Source organism: Euprymna scolopes, chromosome 12, assembly GCF_053919585.1.
Source record: "Euprymna scolopes isolate OS-2025 chromosome 12, ASM5391958v1, whole genome shotgun sequence".
In the NCBI taxonomy this organism is placed as follows: Eukaryota; Metazoa; Mollusca; class Cephalopoda; order Sepiida; family Sepiolidae; genus Euprymna; species Euprymna scolopes.
The window spans coordinates 64,603,855-64,621,442 of record NC_136493.1 but is presented as its reverse complement, the minus strand read 5'-3'; the positions used below and the strand labels follow the sequence as shown (position 1 = coordinate 64,621,442).

The window sequence follows — 17,588 nt, the reverse complement described above, 5'->3', positions numbered from 1 at the left end:
TGGCCATTCTTTTCTTCTTCTTTCACTCTCTGAAGCGGGCGTTGCCAGTGGTAAAAGGTTTGCACGATTTTTTTTTTTTTTTTTTTTTTACTACACGCCCCCATGATCATTAAAGATCATTTACTACAAATATATAATTTATTACGGCAGCTAATACATTAATTGAATAAATATGCAACACACTCACGATTAGAGTTTAACGGTTAACAAGCACATAAACATTACGACGCCATCTTTTTTTAAGAAGAGTTCGTTAACTCTGCCTTTTTATAAGGGAGATAACTTAACAAATTATATGCATATTAATGCCAATATAAAGGGAGACAACTTAACAACTCAGCAAACAGTTTTCAGAGTCTGGACATTCGGGCTTAGTAGTCGGAAACTCGCCAAGCAAGTATCTCCCTAGGGGTTTCAAATATCTCAGGGTTGCACAAGGAATCACACTCTACACCATCTGCCAACCTCGAAAGAATGAATGGAACCTGGGACGAGAAAACTACAACATTAACAGCATCCGCTTCTACAAGCGAACAGTCCACGTCCTCGCGTAAGGAACGATCACCCAACAACTCTGTAATATTATCTACCGATGACAACCATTCATCGACATCGGCCTTCATTGTCATAAAATAAGGCTGAGGTAATTCCCTCTGCAACCACAACAAATCCAAGACGGCGATAATTTTCACCAAATAAAACTTTCGTTTCTTTACAAGGAATCCGGAAGAACGAGTGACCAACATCGTGCAGCGTTTTTTTTTTTTTTCTCAAAAATATGGAATAAATCCAAACAAATACAAAAAATAGGCGCTCAAGAATTATACACAAAAAATGTACACACAAAGGTTACAAAAATATTTGCATAAAATTCCTTCCTCATAGCACAAACAAACAAGACCAATACAGCATATTTAGCCGTGAAAATATCAAGGGATACAATCCCAGTTACAAACTAAAAGAGTCACTATGATTCAAAATTAAAATTAAGTGAATTTAAAATTCATACTTCTATATGGAAGTTAATTGACTAGAAAATGAATAATAGCGTTAACACTCTTATAGCAATATCCTCACTAAAATCTAACCTAGAAAAAGAGTGGGAACAGAGTTTAAATATACAACTACGTCGGGGGAGATTACATACCAAGAATGTCACATGTGTATCTTCAAAGGAATCCAAATAACCAAATGCAAATACGGGCTAAGAAAGAAATGGGGGCTTGTCTTTTCACAAACTCTTAGAATAACACAGTTGCAAAGCAAATGGGTATAAATTCGCCATAGAAAATTATAATAAATATTTTCAACGAATAATATAATATTTCTAATAATGTTGTCCGGTTAATTCATAACCCGGAAACATTTAACACATGTGAGAGAACGCACGTGTTCATTAAATCAAATAGTGGGGTATATACTTATTCCTTTATATATATATATATATATATATATATATATATATATATATATATATATATATATATATATATATATTGGGGAAAAATACCAACATATAACTAAAGCCGGTTTCGGACACAGCGTCTCTATTTACTAGTCTCCCCATGAGGGTATAATTAGACAAAAGTCGTTTCTTAAAGTGGGGAAAATCCAGCTTTCAAAAAATATCGAACACGCTGGATTAGGACGAAAAATAAAATGACCTCAGTCTAGTAGGATTTCTTATTCGCTGATTAGGGACAGAAAATGCTATAGTTTCTCCCAACGTAACTCGCAATACCCGTGGAAATTCAACTAAAAGTAAAATGTAAATTATATTCTGAAATAGGGCTACGAAAGTAACAACGCCAATTCTAAAGAATAGAAAAAAAGGAAAGTGTATACGTATCGCTTAATCTTTTTATTGAGAAAAATATTTATGAAAAGTTGTGCGTAAAATATTACTCAGATATAAATAAAGACGCTAGGCGCACATAAATGCTAAATTCGGGAATTTTTATTAAGCGAAAGTCGAATGTTGGAAACACTAAATTACATTATACGCTTTCTAAATTCAGGACATAGCAGTCCTCGAATATTTTAGGGGGACGTTGAGAGACGCGCTAAGTTACAAGTGGGAAGGGAACGCAGGTAATTAGACAGTCGTTGTGGATGAGGAAGTAACAGAAACGTGTCTCGAAACAGAAAGGGTAGAGCGCACGCTTCGTATCATAAAAGGCTTGTAGTAACTTAGTTCGCTAAATTATTTGAGATAACTGACCACTTAGTTTGAAAAGTATTCTGAAATAAAGAAATACGAGTTTGTACAATGCCTTCAAATAACGGAAGTAATTTACAGTGGTCGAACGAATCTAAGTGACATTGATAGCGTCAAGTAGCGAAGTTAACAGAAATTTCAAGAGGTTAAATTCAATCCTAACTCGAAAGAAAATTAATTAAAGCGTATCTATTAGAAAAGGGTACACAATAACGGACAAAAAATGGCTAAATGTATTTAATATAGACAAAGTTTGCAAAATGCATTTACCGAAAGAGAATTAGCGTATCTCGATAAAAAAGGGAATATAATAACGGACAAAAAATGGCTAAATGTATTTAATATAGACAAAGTTTGCAAAATGCATTTACCGAAAGAGAATTAGCGTATCTCGATAAAAAAAGGGAATAATAAATTTGCCTAATGCATTTAATATGGGACAAAGTTTGCCTAATGCTTTCAAAGAAAAGAAGAAACTTTCCAACTACCTCTACATAAAGGGGAGAAATTTGCAAAATGTCGGAAAACAATTTGCAAAATGCCCCCAAATAAAAGCAGAAATTTCCTAAACTACTTTTAAATAAGGGAAGAGAAATTTGCAAAATGTCGGAAAACAATTTGCAAAATGCCCACAAATAAAGGCAGAAATTTTCCAACTACTCTTAAACAAAGAAAAATTTGCAAAATGTCGGATAAATTCCGACATTTAAGTCACTAAGCTGAAAAAAAAACATGAAACAAAAGAGGGGGAGAGGGTAAAAATGAAATATAAAGGTCTTGATTTGAAATAAAGAAGAACTTTATTTACAATAAGTTGCAAATTTTTCCCTTTGCGGGCATTAAACTTAAACGCCAACGTAACATATGAAAAAAGTAACATGTAATGAAAAAATAACAACACTGCTGGTTCTTATAAAGAAGTTGTATGTATCCATTAACGAATACAACAAGAATATACAAAATAGTAGTATCTCCTAATCACACTCGCATATGAAATAATTTTAGGAGCATACTCACAGTTGAAAGCCACTTAAGCACGCGCCTTTTTCTTTTTTTTTTTTGTTTAAAGTTCATTTACAATTTTCTATCTCTCCATGTTGCATGAAAACCGTAGACACACATGTATTACAGGAGCAAGACCTTGTCGCTTGTCCGGATAGGAAATTCCATAATACCTTGTCACGTAAAAGGTATTTTCTTTAAATTCCACTCCTTGTAAAATAAATACGTGCAGAACCGTAGTCACGTAAATAGTTTCCAGAAGTCTGTCTCATCACAGCTGGGTATTAATTTCTTGCCGGGTTTACTTCTTTGAAGGAGGGCTCTTCAAAATTCCATTTTCAGCGCCGGGCAATGAACACGTTCACTCTCCACGACAGCAGAATTTCAAAAGATAACGAAATATGCGCTGAGCTCGTGACGTCATTACAGAGCTAGCATTTCCCTTTTCTCCAAATTAAAGGGAGTTTCGTACAAACCGAAAATATACGAAACTAAAAATCATAATGGACACAAAACACAAAAAATCATATATAAGAACCAGATAAGCAATAATAAATGTAAACAGGGGGGATGCACTATTATTGGTACAAAAAAAATTCCAACAGGGGATAGGGGTGTTTTGTAACTATTCTGGACTTTCACCTAACAATTTAATAAACAAAAAATTAAACTTAAGCAGACAAGGAACAGTACTGAATCATTAACATTATTTAGAAATCCATTCTTAAAATGGGGAGGGAGGATGTTTTCTAACTATTCTGTACTTTCGGTGCTGATGCAGAGAGTAATCTGCGCTATTTTTTAAATCGCATTTCCACATTTAATTAAAGTTTTATGATATGTTTTTTATTCAATTGTAAGGTTAAAGTACAGAATAGGTACAAACCCCCCCTTCCCATGTTAAGAATGGCTTTTTAAATAATAACGTTATTATTTCAGCAAGGATCACTCTCTGCATGAATACCGATTAACGTTTTGTTCTTTACTTTTTTTACCGTATTTTATGGGTTTTTTTTTCAAGAAAACCTTTTTTTAACAAATATTGAAAGTGCACGTTTTTTCTTTTTTTTTACAGAAGTTGTTTTTATATAAGAAAATATGAATGCTTATAAAGAAATTGGGTACTCGTGCACTTATTGATCCGTTATGAAATAATAACGTTATTATTTAAAAAGCCATTCTTAACATTGGGAGAAGAGGGTGTTTTGTACCTATTCTGTACCTTACAATTGAATGAAAAAAACGGTAAATTTTTAGATTAGGTCCACCTCCACAATTTTCTTTTAAATGACGACTTTTGGAGGTTTTCGACTATGCTGAATACGGAAATCGCATTGAAATTTTGCAGAAATAAGTAGTTATCGAGATATTAAAAATTTGTATAATTCATTGTAATCTCTGGCAGCCGTCTTTTTTACACACTTGCGCACGTCATAAACAAATCTATGCGCGTAACAAAGATGGCCGCCAAAGAATACAGTGCATAAAACAACTATCTATATCTCGATAACTACTTATTTCTGCAAAATTTCAATGCGATTTCTGTATTCAGCATAGTCGGAAACCTTTAAAAGTTGTCATTTAAAAGAAAATTGTGGAGGTGGACCTAATCTAAAAAAAAATACCAAAAAAACATAAAACTTTAATTAAGCTTGAAAATACGATTTAAAAAAATAGTGCGGATCAGTAAGTGCATTAGCACCCATTAATCGACTCACGTGACCTTATTAACAAATATTATCAAAGGCAAGATATGTTACTTTATTACCGAAATGGATAATTTTTTGTTTTTTAATGCAAAATTTTTATTCGGCTCAAAAAGCACAGCGTTTACTGTTATATTTGAAAATTACAAATGGCGGCAGACTGTGTTAACACATTAGGTTTGGGAAAATTAGTTAAAACTAAAAAAAACTATACAAAATACTGTTAAAAACCACTGAATACATGTCTGCCTATGTCACAGTAACATATATTGAGTGAGTTCCTGACAGTATTTTGTATAGTTTTTTTTAGTTTTAACTCATTTTCCAAAAGTTAATGTGTTCAACAGTCTGCCGCCATTTGTATTTTTCAAATATACAGATAAACACTACATTTTTTCAAACCGATTAAACATTTTACACTAAATAAAAACACTAAAATCTTATCCAGTTAGGTAGAAAAGTAACTTATCTTGCCTTTGATAACATTTATTTGTTATATTTATTTTTCAACAACTTTTTCGTTTCTGTGTTTAGTAATACAAACCCGTTTTATTTACTATAACGTTTAGTCAGCTCAAAGAACAGTGTTTATCAGTGTATTTGAAAAATACAAACGGTGATGGACACTGTTGATGATTTTAAGTTCGAGAAAATGATTTAAAACTAAAAAAACTATACAAAATACTATCAGAAACCCACCGAATATGTCAGCCTATGTCACAATAACATATAATCAGTAGGTGTCTGACATTGTTTTGTATAGTTTTTAACTGATTTTCCGAAACTTAATGTATTCAACAGAGTCCACAACCATTCGTCTTTTTCAAATATATAGATAAACACTGCGTTTTTGAGCCGATTAAACATTTTACATTAAATAAAAACACTAAAAAATTATCCAGTTAGATAGAAACGTAATTTACCTTACCTTTGCTTTTATTTATTCGTTTTTGAACAACTTTTTCGAATCTGTGTATAGTAACCCCCCCACTAAATGCCCAAATATTAATTAAAAACTCAAATTTTTAAATACAATAAAAAAGATAACTATTTAGCGTATCGATGGTTTAGCAACTTTCGGCTTAATCCACTGAATGTTGGTCGAGCCCAAGCCATGATTGATGGTAACTCCCGAAGATCCGGATCCAATTCTGCAAGACTACCATATTTTTTTTATTTTCGCCTTTTTTTTTTTTACTTTTTGGAGTGGATTGCTGTACTAAGAATATAAGAAACATGCATTTCCTCTTTTTATTAGAATTTTCCATTACACGAAATTAAGCCACAGCAACGCATGGCAGGGTACAGCTAGTGTATATATATAATGTATATATATATAATATATATATATATATATAAACTGTATATATATGATGTACATATAAAATGTATATATATATATACATTCTATATATATAATGTATATATATGTATATATATAATATATGTATAATGTATATATATAATGTATATATATAATATATATATATAATTTACATATATATTGCATATATATACATATAATGTGTATATATATATAATGTATATATATAATGTATATATATAATGTGCATATATAATGTATATATATAATGTATATATATAACGTATATATATAATGTATATATATAACGTATATATATAATGTATATATATAACGTATATATATAATGTATATATATAACGTATATATATAATGTATATATATTACGTATATATATAATGTACATATATACATATATAATGTATATATTTACATAAATAATCTATATATATATATATAATATATATATAGGGTATATATATATATAATGTATATATATAATGTATATAGATATAACGTATGTATATATAATGTATATATATATATATATATATATATATATATATATATATATATATATAAATAAAAAAAAACAGCAAAAGAAGAAAAAGGGGGAGTAAAGCGAAAGTTGGCTTTGGAATCAGAAGAAGAGGCAGGAGAAGCCGTAGACGAGACCAAGACAAAGATGGTCAAACAAAAAAGTAAAAGAAGACCAAACAAACTCTGCTCAACCCCAACCCCAATCCCATCCTCCGGATGAGCAGAATACCAGAGGACCAGAAAGCGGCCATTCTTGCTTGGAGAGAGAGTATGTGAAGTGGACATAGCACAGCTGCAAACAGATCTGAGTGGCAGCCAGAGAAGGAGTTTAAAGCAGCTGGAGAAATTCACTAAAGTTGAGGCGAAAGAAGTGGAAGACCCGAGAAACTGTCGTGAGGCTCCCCTATTAATAACTTTTGTCTGAAAAGAAAAGGAGGCAAGAGTTAAAGCCATGTGGAGGATGCTGAAAGAAGCCAAAGAAGCGATCCCAGGGCTGAAGTTTGTAGAAGAGGAGCGTCCTTCATTGAGAGCAATAGACGCAAAGTGTGAGGGATGGGTCCCGATATATGTTCACCCCTCCCTTCATAGAGTTTTAAAGTTAACATTTCCCCTGGACGTGGGAGGTATGGTCCGAGCTTATTTCTTATTTATATTTATATCTCGGCGGTAGAAGGAAAAGCATATCTTATTTTTCTTTTATTAATATTATTGGAATTTTTTCCTTTTTTTCCTTGTACACATTTTTGTGAATTTTTCCATGGATTTCTGTCTTTGGATTATTATGGATCATCTTCTTCCAATTACGGGATTTTTGGATTTTACTTGTGTAAATGGAAATTCAATTCACTTTCTTGAAGTTATATATTTTGATTTTACCGTCACTGGATTATTTATCTTCCACCAGACTATCCATTTTAGTTTTTATACATTGTTTGTGTTATTTATTAGAACTGATTTCCCAGCACCCGCCTGATAAACCCAACTAAACCAGAAATAGGTAGAATTAGCAAAACAATACTTTCTAGAGTAAACAAACAAATCAAACAAGACCTAGAATTAAACCAGTGGGCAAATACTACCGAAGCAATCACCTGGTTTAAAAATATAGAAAACAAAGATAAATGTACGTTTATACAGTTTGACATCATAAACTTTTATCCCTCGATATCTGAAGAACTTTTTAACATTGCCCTAGAATTTGCCGAGGTATACACTGATACATCCTCGGAAGAAATCAATATCATTAAAAAATGTAGTAAATCAGTTCTAATAAATAACAATAACGAATGGATAAAAACTAAAATGAAAAATTCGTTTGATTTGGCGATGGGTGCCAGGGACTCTGCAGAGGCATCAGATCTTGTGGGATTATTCATTCTATATACCCTCACAAACATATTCGATACAACGGATATCGGCCTATACAGAGATTACGGACTAGCTATAATAAAAAAAACTCCAACAAAATCAAGGGAGAAAACTTTAAGAAAATCATACACAAGCAAATGAAAAAATTAGGCCTAAAAGCAGACGTATCAGCTAACATAAAAATAACAAACTTCCTGGACGTCACGTTAAATTAAGATAAAAACACATATGAACCATACTTAAAAGATAACGCTACTCCAATATACGTAAACCCCAAGTCCAATCACCCACCATCAATTATAAAACACATTCCTTACTCGATCGTAAGTAGACTCAGTAATAACTCAAGCGACGGAAATGCATTTAACAGGTCAACCAATATCTACGAAACAGCCCTAAAAAATAGTGGATACAAAAATATCGATATCAAATATAAGCAACAAAACACCAATAACTATAATACAATTAAAAATAGAAGAAAAAGAACTATAATTTGGTATACGGCCCCATACAATCAAATCTTAAAAACAAAACTTCGCAAGAAATTTCTAGATCTTATTGAATAACATTTCCCCGCAACCGACCCCTTACACAAAATCTTCAATAAAAATACCTTAAAGTTATCCTACAGTTGTTGCGAAAATTTAGAGATGATAATTAAAGCACATAATAACAAAATACTAAATAAAAAACAATGTAAACAACAACAAAATAAACAATAAAAAAGTAAACACCATGACAAAAATAAAACTAACAATAGCAGAAATAATAATAATAATAAACCAACCCCAGACAAGAACAACCATACTATAAATAAAAATACTAATAACGAACAAGATAAATGTAACTGTAGACACCGCACACTTTGCCCAGTTCAAAATAAATGTCTAACTAAAAGCGTATCAGGCAACAATATTTGCAAAAGAAAACCCGAATAACAAGAAATATTTACTTTAAAGAACCCCACCATTTATTAAACTGTAGAAGAGAAATAGCAAATAAATGTGTTCACAAAATAAAATTTACTCTAGGATAGCGATACAAAATAGTTTTAAAACTAACAAAAACAATAGAAAATAAACAAATAAATAAATTAAATAAACATGAATATACGATCACACATATACGTATGTATATATATATGTATATATATGTGCATATATGTATGTATATATTTATATATAAACTAACAACAAAAAAAAAAAACACTGACCTAGTTTTAAAACAAATCCTTTGTTCGATAAAATGCATGCCCATTCGCTGATAGGAAGGGGCGCAGTGGATACTAGAAAGCTGATTGGCTAACTAAATCTTCAATAGAAAATGGACCATATAAAAACGATAAACAACCACAGAATTTGCGCATAAGCCTGAGAAATCCTAGAGTGGATGAAACGCCGAATATTCAGTGTAGCTTAATCGCCATATATATTTTATAAATTACTATATATATATATATATATATATATATATATATATATATATATATACTCCTATAAATTCGTTTCTTTTTGTGTGTATCGATATTCATATTAAAAACCCTCTTTTCTATTTATTTAATGTATTTATTTGCTTCCCCATCAAAGCAAATTAGGCACAAGGCCGTTTTTAATGTGGTGTAAAAACCAACTCCCCTAAAAGTAGGCAAAAAGGGGGCACTCTGGTTATCAAAAATAATAATTGTCCCAGTATATAGGGTTTCCCCTCCATTGACTGGTCCAAATTATCTTAAGTGCAGCATCTGCAGTTCAGATACTACACTTCGATCCCTGCCCAAAGGCCAAGAACAACAGAAAAAAGGCAAGGTATTTATTTGCTCCCCCCACCGAGAAAATTAGGCGCAAGGCCGATTTTTAATGTGAGGAGTGAAGGGGAAATGGGGACCAACTTCCCAGGGAGCAGGGGAGCTGGATAGTGACAATTGGTATGAAGGGTTTCCCTTACATTGACCAAGGTCTTATATGTGGGGTTGCCTCCAAATATGGTCTTTGCCTGCAGTATCTGCCGGAAAGATACTATACTTTGATCCCAGCCGAGAACAACAGAAAAAAAGGCAAGTCTCTTTTCTATTTATTTAAGAAATGAATACAATTTTTCTTTTTTTTCTTTTTTATTATTTTTTTTTATTTTTATAGCTTGTGGAATTGCATTCACTAGCAAAATATCTAGCTAATTTGCATATTCTTTTAAACATTCATTTTAATTAGTTCTCTATTATTTTTTGTCGGTTTTCTTATGGGATGATCATCTTTAGTTAACTTTTACGTGTAATTATAGTCATGCAGATATTCTACATGATTTATCCTTGCATAATATTTTCATTAAATGTTTACAGGAAACACAAAATATATATTTATGTATACGTATATATTTTTGTTTAATCTATCTATCTATCTATCTATCTATCTATCTATCTATCTATCTATAAAAGTGAACGTGTCTGTGTGTCTGTGTACATTTCCCCATGCAATAACTCTGTCAATTTTAAGTCTACAGATTCGAAATTTAATATACAGGGTACTGACATTAGGGAAAATCTATGTGATTGGTGTTCGGCCAGAAATTTTACTGTTAAGGGGTCAATATTCAACGATTTGACCTTTGGGAACTCTACCAAACTCCTCCGACAATTTTGGGTCTAAACACTTGCAATTTTAGATAATATAGGTTCCTTGGACATAGATCTAACTTAATAATATGATTTAAGCCCAAAACAGTAAAGGTTAAGGGGTCATAATAGGGGTCAAGTTAAAAAAATTGACTTTTTTTTTTTTTTTTTTGCTCAGCATACCCTCCAAACACCCGGGCAACGCCGGGCACCCATGCTAGTAATTATATATCTATCTATATATCTATAAAAGTGAACGTGTGTGTGTGTGTGTACATTTCCATACGCAATAACTCTGTCAATTTTTATCTACAGACTCGAAATTTGATATACAGGATACTGGGATTTGGGAAAATCTTTATGATCGATTTTCGGTCAGAAATCTGGCTTTTAAGGGGGTAAAGTTCAACAATTTGACCTTTGAGAACTCTACTAAACTCCTCCGACAATTTTGGATCTAAACACTGTAAATTTTAGATATAGGTTCCTTGGACATTAATCTTACTGAATAATAAATGTAAAGGGGTCATAATAGGGGTCACAGTTAAAAAAAGTTGACTGTTTTTTTTTTGGGGTCAGCATACACCTCCAAACACCCAGGCTACGCCGGGCACACATGCTAGTATATCTATAAAAGTGAACGTATCTGTGTGCGTGTGTGTGTGTGTGTGTGTGTACATTTCCCTAAGCAATAACTTTGTCAATTTTAAGTCTACAGACTCGAAATTTGATATATAGTGTACCGAGATTTGGGAAAATCTTTGGGATTGGTTTTCGGCCAGAGATTTAGCTGTTTAGGGGTCAAAGTTCAACGATTTGACCTTTGAGAACTCTACCAAACTCCTCCGACAATTTCGGGTATAAACAATAGAAATTTTAGATATAGTTTTCTTGGACGTGGATCTAACTTAATAACTTGATTTGAGCTCAAAACAATAAATGTTAAGGGGTCATAATAGGGGTCAAAGTTTTTAAAAAATTGACCTCTGCGGTCTCTACTAAATTACTCAGACAATTTCTGGTTTAAACATTTGAAATTTTACATAAAGGGTATTCAGAGATAGGGCAAGCTTTTACATCGGTTTGGGTCGACAATTTTGTTACCAATATATAAATATATGTATGTTTGTATGTATGTTTGCACGGATGAAAACATGTAAATGCGATCACTCAAAAAAGAAGTATATGATACCCTCTCACCCAGATATTTCGGCAGAAGGGCTACAAAGAGAAAACACTATCCTACGGATATTGAGCACTGGAAAGACCCCCCACATACACACACACAAAAAAAAATTAAAAATAAATCATTACAACTTTTGTTTCAATAAAAGAAACATTTCTATGACAGTATATTAAAATGAAAAAAGAATATAGATATATTTGTATGAGTCGTTCTGTTTATTATATCCAACGTTTCTTCCGCTTTTCTGAAATAGAACCGCGTCACACTTTGCACGTGAAACATTTTCAAATATTTTGTACTGGTATTTTTTGTTTCTTAATCCCATTCATCCAGAGGAAGTCTAGGAAATAAAGACGAAAAGTTGATGAACACATAACATGGTTTGTTCCTTTTTATTTCTCTGTCTCTCTCTCTATATATATATATTAAAAACAATATATATATATATATATATATATATATATATATATATATATATATTAAAAACAATATATATATATATATATTAAAAACAGTATATATATATATATATATATATTAAAAACAATATATATATATATATATTAAAAACAGTATATATATATATATATATATATATATATATATATATATATTAAAAACAATATATATAGTCATCCACATTCAGTACTTCTTCGCAGCTCATCAGGCACCTACCTCAAGCCAGGATTGAAACCCGACTGCCTGTACGACAGTCAAGGCTCCTAACCACTACGCTATTGGCGGCTGCTGATCAAGTCGTGAGTTTAACGATGTTTTGACATCGTCCAAACTATCTAAGCACAGTTTGTTTACACAAAGAACATCGCTTTATACGCTAATGGTAATTCGTGTATCACTTCTCAATATGCTGAACTCACATATATATACATATATATACATATATATATATATATATATATATATATATATATACATATATATATATATATATGATGAAAATTACAATTGAATTTACCATAATGGTAAAATCAAAGTAAATCATAAATATTAAAGAATTAATATTATTTATAAAAATATCTCAGCCAGATATAAAAGCTTGATGAAACCAAATAGGAAATAGAGCTTATAATATGAGAAAACAGTTAATAAAATATGTTAAAAACCACTTTGAAATGAGTTAAAAACATATTTAATCTGAAAAGGAAACACTAGTTACCATATTTCCTCTGCTTCACTTTTTTTGTTTTCAAGTAAGATCTTCTGCGGATTTTGCATGCAGAAGTATTTGATGAAACAACAAGTAAGTCAAAGATCTTACTTGAAAACAAAATAAGTTAAGCAGAGAGAATATTGTAAAGAAAAAGGTGATTACACATGAATGGATAGTCAGGTGGAAGATAAAAAATCCAGTGACGGTAAAATCCAAATGTAAAACTTCAAGAAAGTTAAAAGAATTTCCATTTGTACAAGTAAAATCCAAGGAAATCCCGTAATTGGAAGAAGATGGTCCATATTAATCCAAATATATATCTATGGAATAATTCACAAAAATGTGTACAAGGAAAAAAATAATATTAATAAAAGAAAAATAAGATGTGCTTTTCACTCTACTTCCGAGACATAACTATAAATAAAAAAGATCTGGGAAGAGAAAGGAGAGAAAAAAAAATGATAAAGTTAAATATAAAACATAAAATAAAGGGAAACAAAAGTCAAAATGACCCAGACAGGAAATGTTAAAGGTGCGAAAATATATATAGGGCAAAATAATATAGGTCAACTTAAATGTACAGGTCATCACTTTAAAAAATGTCAGCAAGAGTTGTTAAACGACACTAAAAGGAAAATAAAAATAAATAAATAAATATATAATAAATAAATAGAAAATAAAGAATAAATAAATAAATAAAAAAATAAAATATGATTAAAATAAAATATAAAATATAATGTATAATATAAAATAAAATAAAATAAGAATAAAAATAAAAAATAAAAATTATGGAAGGGGAGATATGTATATATATATATGTATATATATATATATATATATGTATATATATATGTATACATATATATATGTGTATATATATATATTTCGATTTTTCTTTGTCTTTCTCTATCTCCCTGTCTATCTGTCCCTCTCTCATCCCTCATCCTCTTTTAGTCATCTAAATTACTTACAGTAAAAAGGCATTGTTTAAACATGGATAAATCCTATTTTAGTTTCCTAAATTACTTACACTGAATAAGTGTCAAAACATGATTAAATCCTATTTTAGTCACCTAAATTACTTACAATGAATAAGGCATTGTCAAAACATGGAAAAATCCTTTTTTAGTTATTTAAATTACTTACAGTGAGAATAGAAAGTTATGTGAAAATCACTGCTAATTAGAATAGCACCAAGAGGAACTGGTAAACCTTTCTAATTAAATTGATTTTAGCAGCTATTCGATCACAAAATGACATAGCATTAGCTCTTGTATCATGCAAAATAACTCACTCTACTTTAAAATTACTATTAAGCATTTAATTTTTCAAAATTCTCGTGTTCAATATCTCCAAAACATCTTGTATACGAAAAATATTGCAGAAATATTTGTTTGGGATGCATGCACAATAACACACAAAAAATCACCTGAAGCTCTTGATCTATCCTTACAAGATTTGCATGACAATGTCAGACCATTTGGGAATGCAGTAATATTGCTTGCAAGAGATTTCAGACAAAGGCTACCTGTAATTCCTCAATCAACACCGGCAGATGAAATAAATTCTTGCCTGAAATTCTCTACTTTTTGGCGTTATGAGAAGACATTAAACTTCACTCAAATTATGCATGTCCAAAAAATATGTTCAGTAACAGAACGATCGATCCACAGAGAAATTTTTGCATCAATTGTTGAAAATTGAGAACGGAAAAGTGCCGGCTGATCTGAGTTAAGTGTGAAGTTCGTTGCCTCCTAACTTCTGTAATTTAGTTAGATCAAAAGAAGAGTTGGTAAAAAATGTTTTTCCAGATATTCAAATTAATTTTAAGAACTCCAGCCGGCTAAGTGAAGAGCTATTCTTGCAGCTCAAAACATAAACTTAATGATATCATTCAGCTTAAAATTCCAAGTGAGATAGTCTCATACAAGTCCGTCGACACTGTTTTGGAAGCAGGAAGTGGTTAATTATCCAACACAATTTTTGAATTTATTAGATTTGCCAGGGATGCCACCACATGTACTGCAATTGAAAATTGGCATACCAATTATCATGTGGCAAAATATAAACCAACCCAAGCTTTGCAATGGCAGATGGCTTGCAGATAAAAAATTAATGAACAACATCATAGAAGCAACGATCTTGACAAGACCTTTCAAATGTGAAGATGTCCTCATTCTATGAATTATAATGATTCCCCCGGATACGCTATTTTAATTTAGGAGATTACAATTCCCAATTCAATTGTCGTTTGCAATCACTATTAACGAAACTCAAGGGCAATTTTTACAATTGTGTGACTTACATCTACACACTGACTGTTTCTCACATGAGCAATTTATGTTGCATGTTCAAGAGTCGGCAAACCAGAAAATCTATATATCTACTCAGAAAATTGAACAACAAAAAATTCCGAATTTTATAAATACAACTGAATGGGAAATTAAAAAATATATGCATTTGAAATTTGTTAGACAAGGACGAGTGTGACAGGTAAAGATTTTTTTGATAACATGAATAGATTAGCCAAATAATTCAAACGAGGCTTCATAATGTAGTGTTATATACACCTGATCATAGACTCTATGGTTGTGAGTTCAGCCACACTGATGATTTTTTAATGCAGCGAAACATGTGTCTGTGCATAACATTTTATATAAAAAAATAAACAACGAATATATTTGCGTGTGTGTGTGTGTGTGTGTGTGTGTGTGTGTGTGTGTGTGTGTGTGTGTGTGTATACCGGAAAGAGAATGAATGGGGGAGAGAATCTCATATTATACTCAATTTTACAAACATTTTAAAAGACAAAGGAAAGTAGTAGGATAAAAAGATAGCAATAAAAAAAACAGGAAACAAATGTTTTGTTGGTTCACATACTCATCTTAATTTAGGTAAATAAAATACAGGACTGATGAAAATAGTGGCGCATTTGACTCAAATGAATTTGATGTAAGTTTTACTTACTCTTGAGAAAGCTTCTTGCTTTTCATCCATTGTCAAAAGCTTCCAGTTTTTACTGTGTTTTTGACAGTTGTCTGTACTTTGCCAATAAATCAAATATTTGCTAATTTTGTGGCCTTTTCCTGGAGCTGTAAAGCGAACAAACAAAATAAAATCAGAAACAAAATATGATTCCTTTTTAACTTTTAACGATTCCATACTGTTTGGAACTACAGAGAAATTATATGACTTTATTTAATCTATTTTGAAATACATATCAAATTACAATCGAGAGCGAACTAACGCTTACCAATCTTTGTAAAAATGGCATCCGGGTACTGATACTTATCTCAGTATCTTATCATTTTCATAAAGTTTAGATAACTTTTAAACAATTTATTTCGAAAACATAATTATTTTTAGATTACTACTTTTAGCGTTAAATTAAATCGTTTATTGATGGCAATATTATGTTTAATGCAAATGACAACATCATATTACAGAACAGTGCCCAGCCATATTGTCACATTCCAAAAAAATCTGTTTAACATCAAAAACATTTGAATAAAAAAACACGGTTTTTACTGTTTTCCTTACAGATTTAAATTATAAACTTGTAATTAAACGTTTCTGAATTTTTCAGATGAGGATTGGTTATCTATATATTAATACGATAGCGTGTGTCTTATTTTCTGTGTCACACTTACACCCGAGTCGTTTAATTGTTATGCACTTCCATTTCTTCTAATAAATAATTTTACCCAAAATTCTTCACAAGTTTTGGTTTCGGTTTCGATTATAGCTGATGGCAATCAAGTCATTTAATTTTTTTATAAATAATTTATCAAGAATTCTTCATAATGTTGGTTTCGGTTTTGATGGCACTTAAATCATCTATTTTTTTATAAATAATTTTACCAAGAATTCTTCATAAGTTTTGGTTTCGGTTTTGATTATAGCTGAAGGAACTAAAGTTTATATATAAATGTATGTATATATATATATATATATATATATAAAGTTATATATATACATACACACACACACACACACACACACACACACACACACATATATATATATATATATATATATATATATATATATATATATATATATATGTATATATATATATATATATATATTCATAAGTTTGGGATTCGGTTTCAATTCAAGCTGACGAATCCAAATCATATAGATATATTTTTCATTTTGGAAATCGCAACTTTATAATATATAAAAATCGCAACTTTATAATATATAAAAATCGCAACTTTATAATATATAAAAATCGCAACTTTATAATATATAAAAATCGCAACTTTATAATATATAAAAATCGCAACTTTATAATATATAAAAATCACAACTTTATAATATATAAAAATCGCAACTTTATAATATATAAAAATCGCAACTTTATAATATATAAAAATCGCAACTTTATAATATATAAAAATCGCAACTTTATAATATATAAAAATCGCAACTTTATAATATATAAAAATCGCAACTTTATAAT

General features: G+C 30.6%; 1 protein-coding gene across 1 annotated transcript in view; it reads right to left on the bottom strand.

The window, feature by feature from the left end:
- LOC145291304 (anosmin-1-like) overlaps nt 1-17,588 on the bottom strand; it is a 555,266-nt gene that overhangs the window by 68,863 nt on the left and 468,815 nt on the right. The window contains exon 11 of the mRNA XM_080137002.1: nt 16,091-16,215. Coding sequence (XP_079993128.1) covers nt 16,091-16,215 — 125 coding nt within the window. The remainder of the gene's footprint in view (nt 1-16,090; nt 16,216-17,588) is intronic.